The 16,945-nt window shown below is 48.8% G+C and overlaps 1 protein-coding gene across 1 annotated transcript in view; it reads left to right on the top strand.

Moving 5' to 3' along the window:
- LOC119096697 (disks large homolog 2) overlaps nt 1–16,945 on the top strand; it is a 120,229-nt gene that overhangs the window by 20,711 nt on the left and 82,573 nt on the right. The window contains exon 4 of the mRNA XM_037219592.1: nt 3,560–3,693. Within this exon, the coding sequence (XP_037075487.1) occupies nt 3,560–3,693 (134 nt within the window). The remainder of the gene's footprint in view (nt 1–3,559; nt 3,694–16,945) is intronic.

The following is a 16,945-nucleotide window of genomic DNA, read 5'->3' as shown; positions in this document are numbered from 1 at the left end:
CTTGTGATCATGCAAACGTTTTGCCATCCTTTTTTCTCAACAGAGTCACCTGTTTGTTTTTGGTGTTGCGAGTATAGCCGCCATGTGTATGTGTAATTTTCACAAACATAAGTTATGCGATTTTTTAGATCAGCATTTGTGTTTGCTTTTCATCAGGCTAAACATTTAGATATATGCCATTTTTGTCAGATCAGTAAGACTAGATCAGTTTTGGGCATATCATTTTTATACCTTATTAAGAAGTGTTTGTACTGCATGATTGTCTAACGTTTAGTTTTGCGTGTCGTGCAGAATTTGTTTATACTGCGTGAATAAATGGTGCTTCTAATCATTGGAGTTGTCACGACCGCATATGGAGGCGTTCTGAACGTGGGTAGGAAGATAAGAGGTAAGTTTAAGTGAATTTAATTACAACCTGCAACTGAAAGCTAACATCATATCATACCCTGGATGCCATGGTATGATACGATGGGTACATGGCTACACCGGATATATGACGAGGTGTTGACCTAAGGCGCTTGTTAACACGCGCTCGGGCGAGGGTCAGTTCAATCCTTCCGAGTTTTTTTCCAGCATATATTCCGAACGGTGGGGCGCACCAAGCTTTGTATAGATCAAGACAATTTGATAGCCCACCTGTTGGTATTAAACACATATATTCTCCGTAAAGTTACCGACCTTAAGGAGGTCGAAGTCAGTTCCTAACTCTCAGTGAAAACAAGTCCAAAGGAATTTTTCAAGCTCGTGCGACAAAGGAGTGAAGAGGAAGTCGTGCAACTGCGAAATGGGTTCTTACTCAAGTACACAATTTGATAGGTTCCTAGGTAGTTGAAATAAGGCTTGAGACTTATTGCTCCGACCTTAAGTGAGGTTTAAAGGTCACACAATGGTCAAACCCAAACTGCTTTTGGTCTGAAAACTTGTTCTGTGGGTGCGCGATTTTTGGACCTCATCTTGGATTTCTGGATCAAAAGGACGATAACTAATTCCTGTTTTTAAGCTCATGAAGGTTATGTTATGAAGACATGCCGCCCAGCGTTGTTGCTGACGCTGATTGTAAATTTTTAGCTATCAAAATCATATTAAGGAATTTCGGTAATTTTGAGTTCTTAGATCTCAGGTTCGGTGACTTACCTGACAATAACACGCCTTTTTTGCTTAGAGGAGATATCTAGGTAAAAGCTAGTTTGGTGAGGGGGTCCTGGGGCGCTACGGTCATCGATTTCGACTTTGATTTTATTCAATCTTATTTGACCCAAAGATCACAACCTACAGACAAAAGTTTGACGCCAATGAGCTTATGTATAGCCCTGAGCACCTTGTGAATTTGGTTTCCTCGCTTCCTTAGTTTTGAGATTTCAGAGAGTCCAATTTCCGTCACCCCTTCTCACCACTTACGTGATGGCGTGCCACCCTTTCAGAAATCCTGAATGGTTGATAAAAATGTTGACACAAGTGAAGTTTCATCATTACTGTGTTGCATGCACTACCCACAAAAGCGCTGCGGTTGTCCAGCTTGGTCCTATTCACTTGTTATGCTCTGCGTACACTGGCCGCTCTCCTAACTCGAGCTGTTACGGCTTCGGCTGTAGTCGATTTGATGTCAGCATATAAACGAAGTCCTGCGCGAAAAGCGTCCTTAAAGGGAATGTTCCACATTTGGAGATATGAAGCAAGCATGAGATATGATGAAATAAGCCCCTTCATGATAATTGGTATACTTTTAAGTAGAAATGGCTACTTAAAAAAACAGTTTCTATTTTTAGTAAATATACTTTTCAACACGTCATTGTTTGATTGCGTCATTGTACTTTGCAGAACACTAATCAGGAGGCACTGGACGGTCGTTATAATTTGATATCGTGCTCATGCGTACCAGTTTTGAACGACTCAACAATGTTTTTTTATTGGCCTTGACCGCCGCATGGCCAACGGAATAGCAGGATATGAGTGACGTCATTAAGGCGTCGTGGATGCCTGGTTGACCTTGAAATCATCCCAAAAATATTCTGCGCATCTTCGCGGTTTGAGTAGCTCAGCCCCTTAAAGGGTTTAGTGCTTAAGAAGGGCAAGGCTGTGAACTGCACCGAATGATCGTCATGATGACTATTTCAATCTAAAACCCCACGCAAATGTGGAGCACTCCCTTTAATCATTTCATCATTTTCGATCACGTACCACCAAGCGCTGCTCGCGGAAATATAGAGATCAAACGTAACCGTAGATGCTGGGCCAGGGAGCCCATGCCACCGATCTCCAGAAGTGCCAGACCCCGCGCCGGTTCAAAGGCGCGCCGGACGCCTCGCCAGATCAGATGTGATGGCTGCGCGCGGCGCCAGCTGTCCGCTGTCGGGTCGTGTCGCTGACCGGAGCCGAGCGAGGGTAGACGGCCCCTGACGCCATCGCAAGGCCACTACGCCTGATGCCATCATGGGATCACTTCACCTGACGCCATCATGAAACCACTGCATCTGATACCATCATGAAACCACTGCACCTGGCGCCATCATGGGGTCACTCCGCCTGACGCCATCATGAAACCACTGCACCTGGCGCCATCGCGAGGCCACTATACCTGATGCCATCATGGGGTCACTTCACCTGATGCCATCATGATGCGACTACACCTGGCGCCATCATGAGGCCACTACACCTGATACCATCGTGAGGGCACTGCACCGATCATAGGAATGAGGTCGTCACGGCAACCGTCGTACTTGAGATCTAAATAATAGCATATTGATAATATGCAAATACCTTTTTGAATTTTGAATGACGGAAGTTGTGCATCGCCAACCTAGGAACATCTTTTATTACGGAGAATACAAATATTCCTATCTTTATTTGAATTCGTTAAAATTCATTCAACTGGAAACACTTAACTCTGAAGTCCGAAGTATACAAGCGTTGTTCGGCAGTTGTTGTGTTAATGTTCTGTCATGTTCGTGTCACATGTGCTTCAGAAGTACCCCGTTACGTAATTGTATTGTCAGACGTCGTGAGTGCCGTGGTTACTCCAGTGCGGTGATGAAATAAAGTTTGCAGCCTTCGAGATCACATTTGAACTGAAATACTGCATTGATGCATTTTGGTGTGTCGGGGTTCTCAGGTGTGTTTCTCATAAAATTCGACATTTTCTTATTGAGATAATAAATGACTCAGAAGGCTATACAGCACAAATATTTTCGTTTGTTAACAAAGTCTTGTCTGGCTTATCTCTTTTCATCCCGTTTAGCAGCTTCCGGAGTAGCTAACTGAAGCTATAGGTCCTGGATGATGCGGTGAAGGCTAGATTTGGTACGCCCTCGCCGCAGGCAATCTACGCCAGCGTGCTGTCTGCCGCCAGACTCAGGGCCATGACGGAGACGTTCCCTCAACTTCGGCGATGTTTTCACCTGATCCGCAATCTTGGGGCGACGGCTTCAGGGTTTGCGTTCCGAGCGCCGGTGAAACCAATCCTGGGGATGCGAGTATCGTGCCTTCTCACTGTCCAGCCTTTCTCTGGAAGTTCTAGCCAAAACGTTGGTTTTTGCCTTCTGAGATTGCGTTGTTTCCACAGACATCCAGGAGTTCTACGAGCTGACGCTGTTGGACGACTGCCAAAATACGCTGCAACAAAACAACGCTGAAACGATCCTGGCGGCCACCAAATGGGACGCAGACCTGGCTTCCGTTGGGTCCATCGCCGACCAGGTCAGTTCTGGCACGTTGCGAGGCTGATGACATGTCTATATTCATGCATCGAAACGCTTGAACGCCTTTTTTACGATGTCCGTTGATGGGTACAGGATCGGTATGGATGGGTACAGGATGGGCATGCTTCAGTGGAAATCACGCGGACTTCGGTGGTCTTTTCTCTGGCACCGACCTATTCCCACGATCGATGCTGTCAGACGGTTGTTGGAGGAACCCTTACTTCGTGGAAATGCCGTTTGATGGCGCTCTGCTGGCACATCGAGGCGACTCCATCGCTAGCTTTTGACAACTGCTGGTGTGCTGTGCCTTCAGGGTCGCACGCGGGATTTTACAATGTTGTATGCATGCGTGTGTGTTGGGGAGGGAGAGGGCACATCTAGAAGTCATCGCTGAAACTTAAGTTTAGCGCGCTACACGGAGTGCATTTTTTTGCGTGTCTCAGAACACCACACGTTCTCGACTTTCTCATTTTTGCATGTGCCCCTGGAACCTATAACATGCAACCACGTTCATATTACGACATGCCATAAGTTTGGTAAAGAGCGGAGAGACACGCGCCCCGTAAGGTCTCGGCGTGCGTTCGCCGCTGGCTGACTTGTATTGTTTTCACCTGCTACTTAAAAGGCGGTTTACATTCACGTTTGTAGATGAACAGCACTAAGTCGAAATGTTATCGGATATTTGCAATCGCATACCATCGAAAAAAGGTTTGCTCTGGATGCAGAAAACTATATTCGCGTCATTTTGCCATCCACATTGACGGGTTTGTTTTTTGACGTCGCTTACGGTTTTCCAAATATTTTCTCGATGGTGCAGGTGGCCACAACTGGCAGGTAATAAATCGCATAATGTCCCGAGGTTTTGTGTGCATGTTGAGATCTAGTCTTCGAAGCCAAACTGACAACCAAATACCTGCATTGCCGACTGATTGAAGATGACTTGATTATACGGCATAGCTAGCGCGCTGTGGAAGGCTAACAATGGTTTGCATATGAACTGGTTAATAACCGCTTAGAAATCCTGCAATATGTACTATTGTCAGGATCTGAAGCAAGCAGGATTCAGAAGTCTCACATACTCGGCCAGACAAGTGGCTGCCGGACAGGATGGTGTCCGGAGTTTACGCTCGGCATGCTCTCGGCCGTGTCAGCTGAATGTGCGCCACATTGCCGAGAAGGGGGGGGGGGGGGGGCTGTGCGGACCTCGATCGCCGGTCTCCGCTCTGTGAAGACCTGTCAGCCCAGGCCACTGTTCCGAACCACCCGACCAGGTAGCCAACGGGCCCGCGCTCGCGACTGTCGCGGTCTCAAGCGCCACCGGTCGGCCCCCACCAGTACCCGTCGTAGCAGACAGGCGGGCCGCCGGCGCTGTCACCGTGGAGCCCCGCAAGCGCTGCGTCAGGCGGCGCGGTCACCGTGGAGCTGATCCGCCGGACAGCTCGGGATTGGGAAGCGTGGCCCAGTTTGCCGGAGGTCGCTCTCGTTAGCAGGCCTGAGGTCATACGGTCCGGGCGGCAGGGAACGGCAGGTCGCGGGTTCCTTTGACATGAGTCATGAGACAATCAGGGGAGCCCTAACAACGTCCAGGATTGCAGCGTCCAGTGTTCATATCGTCCAGGATCCCAGCATCCAGCGTTCATAAAGTCCAGAAAACGTCCAATCCCGTGCCCATTGGGGGCGTTCATAAGGTCCAGGGACGAAAAGTCCAGAGTCGCAAAGTCCAGAGTCGTAAGTCCAGTGTTCAAAGCGTCCAGTGTGCATCGCAACCAGGCTAGTTTGGATTCCTGTCGCCAGATAACACTACAAAAGCCTTTTTGAGTCCTGCCGTTATTTCCCTCTTTTGTCAGATGGCACAGCCAACCTGACATTCCACTGATGATCACGTGATGCATACAGTCAAACATGGTTTCTATAAATTACCTAGACGCCTGGCGGCCGTGTCCGGCCTGGGTGCGGCCGCACCCCGGGGCTTAACGGCGGACTGAACGCAGATGCGCCGGGCGGCGGAGCGGCCGGAGGCATGGCGGGCGGCACGGGCTCGGCAGGGACCGCTGCGCCCGCGGGGTAAGCCGGCTCTCCCGCCCCGCGGCTGCTGCCTGGGCCCCAAATGCCGGGGTACACTCGGTTGCTCAGGGGCCCTTCATATTGGTATCGGGTTCTTTCCACTTGCTTGGAGGACCCCGTGCTGTTGCCGGGGCCCCACATAAGGTAACGATCCGAGGTACTCGATGCTCAGGGGCTCTCTTCATTGACCTATGGCTCTTTCCCTTTTGAGCTTATTTGCTGAGGACCCTTCACTTGTCAGAGCTCTATCTCTCTGTTAACCAGCCCGGGCACTCTTGATCACACAGGGGCGTTAATTCATGTACCCCTGATTTTCGGCAAGTGCCCTTTGTTCAGGGGATCCTGTACTCCGGCCGGACCCTATATGTTAGCCTGCCGGGGTGCTCCCGATCGTTCAGGGGTCCCATCATATTGGTGTTAGGTTCTGCTCGCTTGTTATGAGGACCCTTCACTGTCCACTGGAGCCTCTTTGTTGACCTGCCACGGCAGTTTTGATTACTCAAGTGCCGTCTCGTTGTTGGTCTCGGGTTTTTCCATATTATAGGAGTGTCTACGCCATTGACAGGGACCTAAAGCTTAATCATTTTTATTGGGGCTTTACTTCTAACCGACTGATGACTGAATTTACGGCTATGGCGATTACGCCGATGAATTCATTATTTTCATTGTCGAACATAATTTTGCACGCCGCCGATGTCGTGCATCTTGTTTCCATTCTTTATTGAATTTGTGACGCTTAATAGACCTGTGCGTTACACTTTCATATATTTTTAAGGACGATATTCTGCATTCCCTTGCAACAGACAAGGCAAAAACTCTGTAGTAGCCCTCAGCCATCAGCTGATCTCATCAACTACCCGGCTAACCGTGTATAAGCTAGGAGTCAAGCTTGTGCTTGATTTTGATGGTATTTAGCAACCAATTTAAGTGTATGCTGCCATGTATTCTTCGAAATACTGAGCCTTAAAATGACAAAATCCACCACGATTCCACGAAGATGAACAAGCTCCCTGTATCTGCACACAAATCACGCCTAGTTTTCTAGGGCTGTGCGTAGTAAGCTAGGTTCCCGTACACGAACGGTATACACAAAAATATTAAAACTTAATGGCCGGAATACGAGGATATTTGGTGGATACAGCTCTGGAGTCCAAAGAGCTCACAAAGTAGGAGGGCTTCTCCATTTGTCTAGCATTTTCAAAGTGTTCATGTGTGGAGGTTTAGTTACCGTGAACTTTACTGCTTCCGATCACTCCGATATGGTGTCGTGTTAGTTCTGGCCGGTGCTTTCGACGGAATCGCACATAACGTTTAATAATGATATATATATATATATATATATATATGTATATATGCTTTTATGACGACAGACACATGAAGCTCACAGAACTTGCACGGAATATGACTGGTGAATGCCTCTTCTATAAATCCGGCTGTTCATTTCATTTCGGCACCCTAACCAGTTTGAATCAGGGTATAAAACACGAGTATGCAAACCAATAATACACTTTTCACCGGACAACACTCATTGCCGTTTTGACCTGGCAACAACAAACAATTCTGTAGCCGTGCAGAAGATATCATAAGCACCACACACCGTAAATAACGCAATCAGCACAGCAAATCAGAACACTGCATGCCAATTACCCAATACCCGCGCCATTCATCAGTGTCTTGTTCCTTGTTGTTCTATTCAACAAGGAACGAGACACGGATGATTTCATCAGTTCATCAGATCATTCATCAGAGCCATTCATCAGTGTCTTGTTCCTGTTCCATCCAGAATGTTGAGTTTCATTGTTTTGTGTGCAGATGCTAAAATTGCAGTGTTTTGTATAAGCGCTCGGCGTGCGAGGAGAGTATTGTGGTCGGGCTGTACGTGATTCCTTGGTGCCCCCTCCGTGAGGTGCTCTGTGAGATCTCGGAACAAAAATGTTGTAGTTACACCATTGTAGCATGCGGAACCTTGCAGCAACACCTGGCAGCGGTCAACAGACGGGTGGAAATGGCCACGTATCGAGATCGGTACTTTCCAGCACTTTGTGAAGTCAATGGGTATGCGTGTAAAAGGTGTCCCCTCGCCGGTTGTTTCACTAGTACAATTTTTAGATTGGTAGTCGGGACGCATTACGGGAAGGCGCAATGGGAAGGCGCAATGACGCAATCTCTCCTGCTCGTAATGCTGCAACTGCTGAACCCGCGCAGAGAATCAACTGGTGTCAGCCAACTAAATCGCGTTGGTAAAACGTTCTGGTCAGCAGCTGAAGGCATTACGTCCCATCCGGGGCCCCCCAGTGGCTTTTAGTCTAGTGATAGCCCCCAGGACCGTACGGAGGCCTTCATAGGGAAGGATGCATCAAGACCGGTCCCCTCCTCGATGCGGCTGGTCCTCTAACTGAGACATCCAGCAATGGATCGGCGCAGGGACCTTCGCTGATGCAGACTACCGGCACAGGAAGTCCAATAACTGGCATCGAGACAATAATTAGCCTTATCGGTCCCTGGTTGAAATGGCGCAGAAGATACTTCGTCCGGTTCTGGTGTTCCTGGCTGACACAGGCCTCTCCACTGTCTCATTGTACATGAGAATCCCCTGTTTCAATTCTCATGAATCCTTTCATTGTTAGGAGGGTCCAGAACAGCACAATAGGCTCTTTGACATATGGGGGCCCATCGTCGTCCGTATTCAGCAAATGTGCTCCTGGTTGGGGCTCATTGCCGACACATGGCCTCTTGCTAGGGACTGTTGTCACTGACCAACAATGTGGGTCCTTCATTGTTTCAGGTGTACCGACGAATGTAGGATGCCTTCTAATTGGCATATGGAGATCTTGGCCTTGTCTCTGCTCGGAAAATACTCGCTACGCCCCAGAATAGCACTGAACGGACTGTTCGATATGGCTTTTCTCAGTCAGTTGCCTCAAACAGAGACACAGTCGCGCGGGTCTCCGATCAGTGCTAGAGCTACTCTTACATCTTAGGGCCCGGCCTTCAGGCTGTGGTCCCTCCATACGACCTCTGGGCTGCCCTTCGGGCCCTTTAATCGGGATTTTGATTTTCAGCCCCAAGGGACAAAAAAGAACCTTCGAACCCATGGGTCTTTTGGAGCCTAAGGGAAGGTCGGGGGAGCTGTGCTTAAATCGGCTTCCCGCGAAAATAAACCTTTGGGGGCCATTTTAAGTGCCCCTGGAATCTTGCATCGCTTTAAAATGAATGTCTGAGCCGATTGTGCCGCTCCAGTTTAAATTGGGGGCTAATGAAAATAAATGTTATGATGCTCCGCAATCAAGGTGCTTGCTGCCTTTTCACCGAAGGAGCCGAACCAAGATTTCACCAGTGTAAGGCAGGATAATTGTGGTGCCCCTGCATTTCAGTGCCCCTTGAAAGGGAAGTTTTGGAATGCCTTCAATTGTTAATTCAATCGCCCACTTGCATTTGGTGTCTCAAGGAAATAAATGCAATGGTGGTCCGAAAGAAAGGTGTAGCTTGGCCGAATGGGCCGATGCAGGATTTCGTTAATGGAGAGGCACGGGCATCGTGATGACGAGTCGTAAAGCCCCAGTGACAACGAAGGCTGTTGGTGCCTATTTCCTTGATCAGGGTGCCCCTTCCCTGAACGGTCCGATCCGTAATTTTGTCCAAAGTGAAATGCACGCCGATTGTAATGCGGCTGGATTTTGGTGGCCTTTTAAATTATGGTTTTGGGCTTTGTTAATGGCCCGCTTTGATTTAGTACCCCTTGGCAATCAAGATGATGTCGCCCTGCAAGGACGGTTTGTGTGCCTCCTTGCCCATGGGTCCGATCCAGGATTTTATCAGGGCGTAAAGCTTAACATAGTTATGCTCCTGGAATGAATGGCTCTTTCAGAGTAAAGGGTTAGGGCCCTTTCTGGTACTCTCTGGAATTGGGTGCTTCTTGAAAATAAAGGTGCCCCGAAATGAAGGGTTTGGTGCTCCCTCACCGCATGGGCCGACGCAGGGTTTCGTCGAGACCACGGCACGAACGTCGTGGTGCCCCTGAAATTTGGTGTCTCATAAAAATATAGGTTATGTGGTTCCGAAATGAAGGTATTGTTGCCCCTTTGCGATGAGATTTGGTGCCTCTTCAGGGCGTCCAAACCTCCTCGGACCCAAGGGGGAGAGGAATCACCCCATGGCCCCTTCCCCCCTGGACCTGCCCCTGCTTTGTGGCGCCTCAGGAAATGTGTGTCTCTGGAAAATGAAAGCTAATATACCCGGCAATCAAGTTTTTTGGTGCTCTCTCGTGGAACAGGCAGATCGGGAATTTTTCTAGGGTGAAAGGGACAGATATTGTGATGTCCATGGATTTTAAACGCTGTTTAAAATCAAACCTTTTTAGGAAATTTGAATTGCCCATTTAGATAAGGGGGCCTTTAAAATAAAGGTTATGGTGTCGCGAAATGAAAGTCATGGTGCTCCAAGCTGACCATTTTCGTGCCCACTAGCTCAAGGGGCCAATCCAGGATTTCGTCGGGGTAGGAGGCACAACACTGCTGTATCCCTGAAATTTGGTGTGATCAGAAAATGAAGGGCTTGGGCCGGTTATGGTGTACCAGGATTTCAGTGCATATCGAAAATAAATAGTTGTGATCATTTGTGGTGCCCGTGCAATTTTGGGGCTTTTTGAAAATAAAGGTTATGTGGATACGAAATGAAGATTTTGCTGCCCCTTCATCATGATATTTTGTTGCCCCCTCACCCCAAGAGACAGGGGGCATACCCCCATGCAACCACCACCCGCTACCACTCTGGATCCGTCCATTGGTCAAGGTCGGTTGACAAGACACACCTCATCGCCTCATCGCCTCAAAGCGTAGCCCGTTATTTCTCCCTAATTTGTCATTCAGCTACTCGCGTAAGCCCCATTTATGTCACTTTGGTTTGGACATGAATATATACCGTGTTGTGTTTATGACTGCAAAACCCAATTATGTGTTCCGAAAAGTGTTGTTTGTACGCGCTATGTAGCGGGCGCCTCCTGCGCACAAACTTGTGTACTGGGCCACGCTGCCTCTAAACTCTTCCCACGGAGGCTCAAAGCGCATGTTTCCTTCAAGTCAACAGGTACCCACCAGCGGTTCAGATACGCACGCCAACAGGTACGCACGCTGTGTTGCTACATACGGCTCGCTGCTAGACGCCTATTGCATAATGCATCGCTCATCCTGTTTCAAGAGCATTTGCAATAAGCACCGTTGAAAGTGCTCTCCGCTGCCCCTGCCCCGAGCACACGGTGTTCCTACCTCCATTACCAAGGATGTCGCAAAGCAAGGAAACGAACCGCGCATATTAAAAACTAGTTGTCACATCCATAATATATATATATATATATATATATATATATATATATATATATATATATATATATATATATACCTGTATCGTGGTTGTATTTCCCTTGACCTTATGCGAAGTCTGGGCCATTTATTTCTGACTTGCGCGGTTACGGCCATCGGTTGCCTTGGCCGATCAGCTCATCGTTCGCGCCATTGTCATTCGCGCCAGCTTGCGTGTTGTCAAGCGCGTGAAGTTCGGCGCGTGGATGGAAGTGATCCAATGGCATTCATAATTGGTCGGACGGGGACGTTTCCCACTTTGAGTTTCTCAAGCGCCAGTAGTCGTCTGCCACCGGACCCCAGACACGATCACGGACTTGTCGCGTGGACGTTGGTTTTCGGAGGCGGGCTCAATATGAGATGAAACAAGGAGCAAGTAAATATGGAAGTAAGCAAACATTCTCGCCTCACATGGTTGCAAATGTCGACAAAATAAGGATCATCATTTCACGAAACATCATTGGCGATATCCAAGGCAGCAATAAGATAATGTGTAAGACAGCGAGAGTAGGTAATTACACTTGCGTACGACATAACACATGCAGAAGGGATATCACCACCAACCACATATTTCTAAGCATTACATGATATGAATTCACACATTCGCACTCTAACTCTGGTGACACATATCTCCCGTTATATAGCTCCGTTCACAATAAGGCATGATATTGCGGAGACCAGAAAAAATGTGAAAAACAGATGCACGGTATGCTGTCTTCTTAACCGAGACATGGTTCACAGAAAACCTGCCTCCGCCTGAAATGGCGGAAGAATCAAATTAAATAGCAGAGCCTGTCACCACCCTACTGTCTACCGGTCACGTATCCGCTAAATACCGACAATAACATGATGTTCTGACATTTGTCTGGGTGTTCCTATATGCGATCGGCTGTTTGTCACCTAACGCCTACATTTTTGCATCTCCCGTCTCAAGAGCATTTGTAGCATGCCCCATACACTGGGCCTGCCGTAAGCGCAGGGTGCTCTGTTATCTATTATCACAGACTTAGCGAAACGATGAAAGGAGCTGAACATATTGAGAACTATTATGATCATATTCAAATTGCATACCCGCATCTTTGTCATGTTTCCTTCGGTCTTATGCGTTCACTGCAGTTCGTCTTACGTGATAACAGCGATCGGTTGCCTTGGTCGATCATCTTATCGTTAACGCCATTTTCATTCGCACCAACCTGCTTGTTGCCAAGCGCGTGCGAGCAGTCTGGCGCGTCAATGAAAATGTTCTCGTTGTTCGGATGGGGAAAGTTTTGCGAGCATCGGAACCTTTAGGCGCCAGCCCAGGGACAGAGCACAATTTGTTGCGAGAGACTTGGTGTTCTGGGACGGGGTCAGCGTGAGGTCAAGCTAGGAGCAAGCAATTATGGAAGGAACCAAGAATTGTTTTTTCTTGGTTTGCCCGCTATGGCTTCAGTTATTAGCAAAATGAGGAATGTCGTTTCACAAAAAATAGTTGGCTGATACCCAACGCAGCCATAACATGACAGTTTAACTCTCGCCATGATAGGCGGTGATTATGGTACGTGTTTTGATACCAAAACGTGTTCCTAGATTTTCTGGTTTCGGAGCAGCGGCAGTTTGTGATGAGCACTCGTCGGCGAGCTATGGCTGGCTCAGGCGGCGGGCGGCAAGAGAATTGCACTACAGAATGTACTCAGAATTGAACAATACACGCGCCAAGGTAAGGCTCGTGTCACTGCGAGGCTTGTTCTCGTAAACATAAAATAAAGCTACAAAGTGCGGTTTTCTGTAAAATTTGATCTTTGACCTGTCAACAACATAAAAACTAGCACCAATCGTGAGATCGCTGTCAGAACAATATACCGCTGTTCACGGCAAGCTCTATCTTTATAAGCTTGGAAACGCCGGGGAAGGTCGCATCAATCCCCTCTCCCCTATCAGTCCGAGTTACGCAAAACGGCGAATTAGCGCGATGGCTAAGACATACAGCGAGCATAGGTACTTAAACATACGTACAGCGCACATGCAGAAGGGACATTACTATGAGCCACATATTTCCTGAGCGCAACATTGCATGAATCCACACTTTTGCACTCCGATCTGTGGGTGCCAAATCTCTCCCGCTATGTCACTCTGGTCACAATTCAGCCAGATATTCCGTAGGCTAGACAATCTTCACAAGAAACAGAAAACTGCACGATGTGCTGTCATTTTCACCGAAAGAGTCGTCTAAATAACTTGTCACCGTCGATCACGAAAAAATGCGATGCATTCGAGCATTTTGCGTGGCAGTGTTTTTGAGACATAAGTATTTTTGAACGTGTATTGGCATTGCCCTGCCATGAGACTATCTTTAGTGAACGGGGACACTGAAGCTAATTTTCGCTAACAAATCCGATCGACTTAACCTACAATGGCCCTTTGTCTTGGCCGATTCTGGACCACTACCTGGCGCGAAATCTGATGCATGACTTAACCGCATGTCCCGACTGAGCGGCCAGAGGGGGTCCACGAGTTTACCAGAGAGGGATTCTTGGACTGTTAGACGCTGCTACGGTTTTATCAGGATTTTTATTTGGCAATCTTTTTGCTCTTATTCGGTACGGTCATTTTTTGAACTTCACGGCTCCAAAAAGGGTTCCCCTCAAGGGGTTCCTGGGCCCCTCGAATCGGTCACTGTTCCTACACATGATGCATTGGTCCCTTCTCTGACACCCAAGGCCTTCTGGCCGGGATGGTTGACCCTGGATCAACGCGGGGCCACTCACCGTTTCAAAAAGGTCCCAAGAGTAGCGGGTTTAATAAATAGCGCACGAATCCCAGTTCGACTCATTTGGGCTCTAGAGAAAATGGGCAGAGGGACCCTGTCCGGTGCTGGTTCCTGACTGGCATGCGGGTCTTCCATTAAGGCGCCTGTCAAGAAGGGGGGGGGGAGGACAGGCGGCTCCGGTCCAGCACGAGCGAGATGTCCGACACGTCCGGATTTCCGGTCCGCCGGGATGTGTACCGCGGCGAACCGAGTGAAACCGAGTCAGGGGCCTCAGGCTCTGACGTGAAGATGGCGGCGTGCGCGACTGAGCTGGCAGCGTTTCGACCGCGGACGGGCTGCCCCACGAACAGGCCTCGCGCGCGTGTGGCGGGGCTCGCTTCTTGGGCGAGGGACGGCGCGCGCGTGCATGCGTTCTTTTTTTGGCGGCCGGTCTGCCTCGTCCGACGGTCCGCGGCGGGCGTGGCTTTCGGCCGAACCGTCGAGCTGGGCAGCCTCTGGGCTGGCCTGTGTGTCCGAGCTTCCCGTCCAACAGATTACACATCATTATTCCCACATATATGCGGTGATTGAGCGGAAGCATTGTCTGCAAATTTGGCGGGCGGTGGATTGCTTGTCGGGACGGGCTGTAATACCGATTGGGGCTTTACGTCCCACCGGCTGCTATGGTTATTTGGAGGTGCAACGCCTCTATTACGCATGTATCAGGCATTAGGTACGTGGGATGCGGTAGTGGTATGGCCAGGACTCCATCCCAGATAGAAAAGTCCAGAGACGAGCACCCTAACCACTAACCATCATGCCACCATCGCCCCTCTGCGATGCATCAATAAACTCCAGACTGATGTTGCTGGACCCCTAATTCTATACTTAGGAGGTTCGGAAGTGTAAAAGGAAGAAAGCGTGTCAAGATTAATGAAGTGGATGGCGAGTACAAGCTCACATTTCCCCCAATTCATTCAGCTTATCTATTGCAAACCAGCTCAGTGACATACATTCGGCTCCGCTGTTCAGATAGTGAATCGACAGCGCATTTAAGCGCGGCACGTGCGTAGTGCTTTGCGTGACGTTTGGCAGGTAGTTGAATACGTTTGCAGTCAACTTTTTGCTTTTTTACTTCCTATTTACTTGCAACCGGGAGTGCGGTTCCCTATTCGGTTGCAGGGGTTTCACCCCCGTCGTAACTTGGGTTGCAGCCTGCAGATTTGTGAGAACGTGAGCCAAATTAGAAGATAAACCAGTTCGTTGGCATATTATCACGGTACTCTTCGTTGTATTTTCATTGCTCAGCCAACCAATCTGTTTTGGTAAACCATGCCCGTTTAAAACATACTTAATCAAAGAAACGAGTAGGCTGGGCCATTGAACATGTCTCACCATGGAGTAGTATTCGGATTCAGCTGATGAGACAGCCCCAATCCCCTCTCTTTAAGAGTAATTACATGTATAATTCAGAGTAAGTCCCGTTTGCAGGAACGCGTGAAAAAATTTGCAATTGGGGGAGGGAGGGGAATCAATCAAATAAAATCGCTACCAATATAGGTTAGTGTGCCAGGAACTGGAGATCTATATGGGCGCCTACCTGGAGCAGACATCAAATCAGGCAGCCTTACACATCAGTCGTCAATTCATTCAAAAAATGAGAAACATCATGAACACATACAGTAGATAACGGAACCAAATACCGCGGATAATTTTATCCATAGCCTACAATACCAAACAGTAGGCAAACCGACATGTGCTTTCCACGATTACCGTGCAGCTACTGCCGAATAACCATCTATTTCCGATGCCGCGAGCCAGGGGTCAGAGTTCTGAATTATTTAATGCGTTTGCTGCCAAGGGTGTGCTGCCACGGGGAACTTTGTGCGCTCAAACAAAACGTTGTCCATATTCATGTACAGTGGTTTAACTGGGCAGCACCGTACCGCATGACGCCACTTGTCGGCTGAGGCAGGCGAAATCGGCTCCGGTGGCCCTCTATCGGGCAATATCTGAACCATTAGGTGAAGGGTTGCGAGGAAGAGGGACGGTGTGCCAAACCGTGGATTTACGCACGCTGGACTTCACCAACACTGGACTTTATGATTCTCCCCTGTCCAAGGGTTTTGGACGTTTTCTGGATCTTATTAACGCTGAATGCTGCGATTCTGGACTTTTTGACCACTGGAGTTTATGGACTCTGGACGTTTCAATACGCATCCGGCGATGAGTTCCGTGTTACACAGAGAAGTAACGACGAACGGCTCCGTGCCATCACGGCTATTAAACTGGAAAACATTGTTTGGAATGGCCACAAAGCTGTCCCGGGCGGGCAACTGGCGCTCTTTTTCTCCCCGCCTGGATGTCATGCATGGGATCAGCGCCACTACTGTCGGCTCTCCGCCACTGTAGGGAACATGTGTATTTGCGATCCAGACCATTGGTGCCAGCGGTTAGTTATTCATGCCCTCTGTCTCGGTGATCCATGCCCCACAGTGTCATCACACCGCGTCCGTTTGTATGCAGTTTAAAAGAATAGAGTTCAATATACTTAAAACTCTGTTCAAACCCCGCCGCACTGCACATGTAAGCTACCTGTAAACGGCTTGAAACGTTAAATAATATCCATCAAATGTGTGTCGCATTGGCGTTGTATATATTTTGGCAGTGTTGGTTTGCCTGTTCGACGTTGCCGCAGAAACAGCGCTAATTACGCAAGCCCGTTATTCAGTCACGCTGGAATCCGGTCACGTCCGCCGTGCCCCTAATGCACAAATAGCACGCACTAACCTTCCGGCCGAACAGCTCACGTGTAACCCGCGCCGGCGCGTGACCTCATTGATAGTTGGTCGATCAGTCACTTTTTGCCGGCTGATATCGTGCAAACGCGATAATACGCACCGATGTTGAATTACCCGGTATGCACGCTGCCACTCCGACCTTCCGATGCAAGGTCGGCGCTGCTTCCGACCTCCGAAGCAAGGTCGGCGCTGCTTCCGACCTCCGAAGCAGCGCTGCGCGGCCCACGGTCTCTTGCAGTCAAGATGTACTAGGTTCATGTCAAGTCCTGGGTGATCACTGGGTGCTGTAAAGGTCCCCTG

This window comes from Pollicipes pollicipes, unplaced genomic scaffold, assembly GCF_011947565.3.
Source record: "Pollicipes pollicipes isolate AB1234 unplaced genomic scaffold, Ppol_2.1 Scaffold_4295;HRSCAF=5057_pilon_pilon_pilon, whole genome shotgun sequence".
In the NCBI taxonomy this organism is placed as follows: Eukaryota; Metazoa; Arthropoda; class Thecostraca; order Pollicipedomorpha; family Pollicipedidae; genus Pollicipes; species Pollicipes pollicipes.
This window is presented reverse-complemented; position numbering and strand designations above follow the sequence as displayed.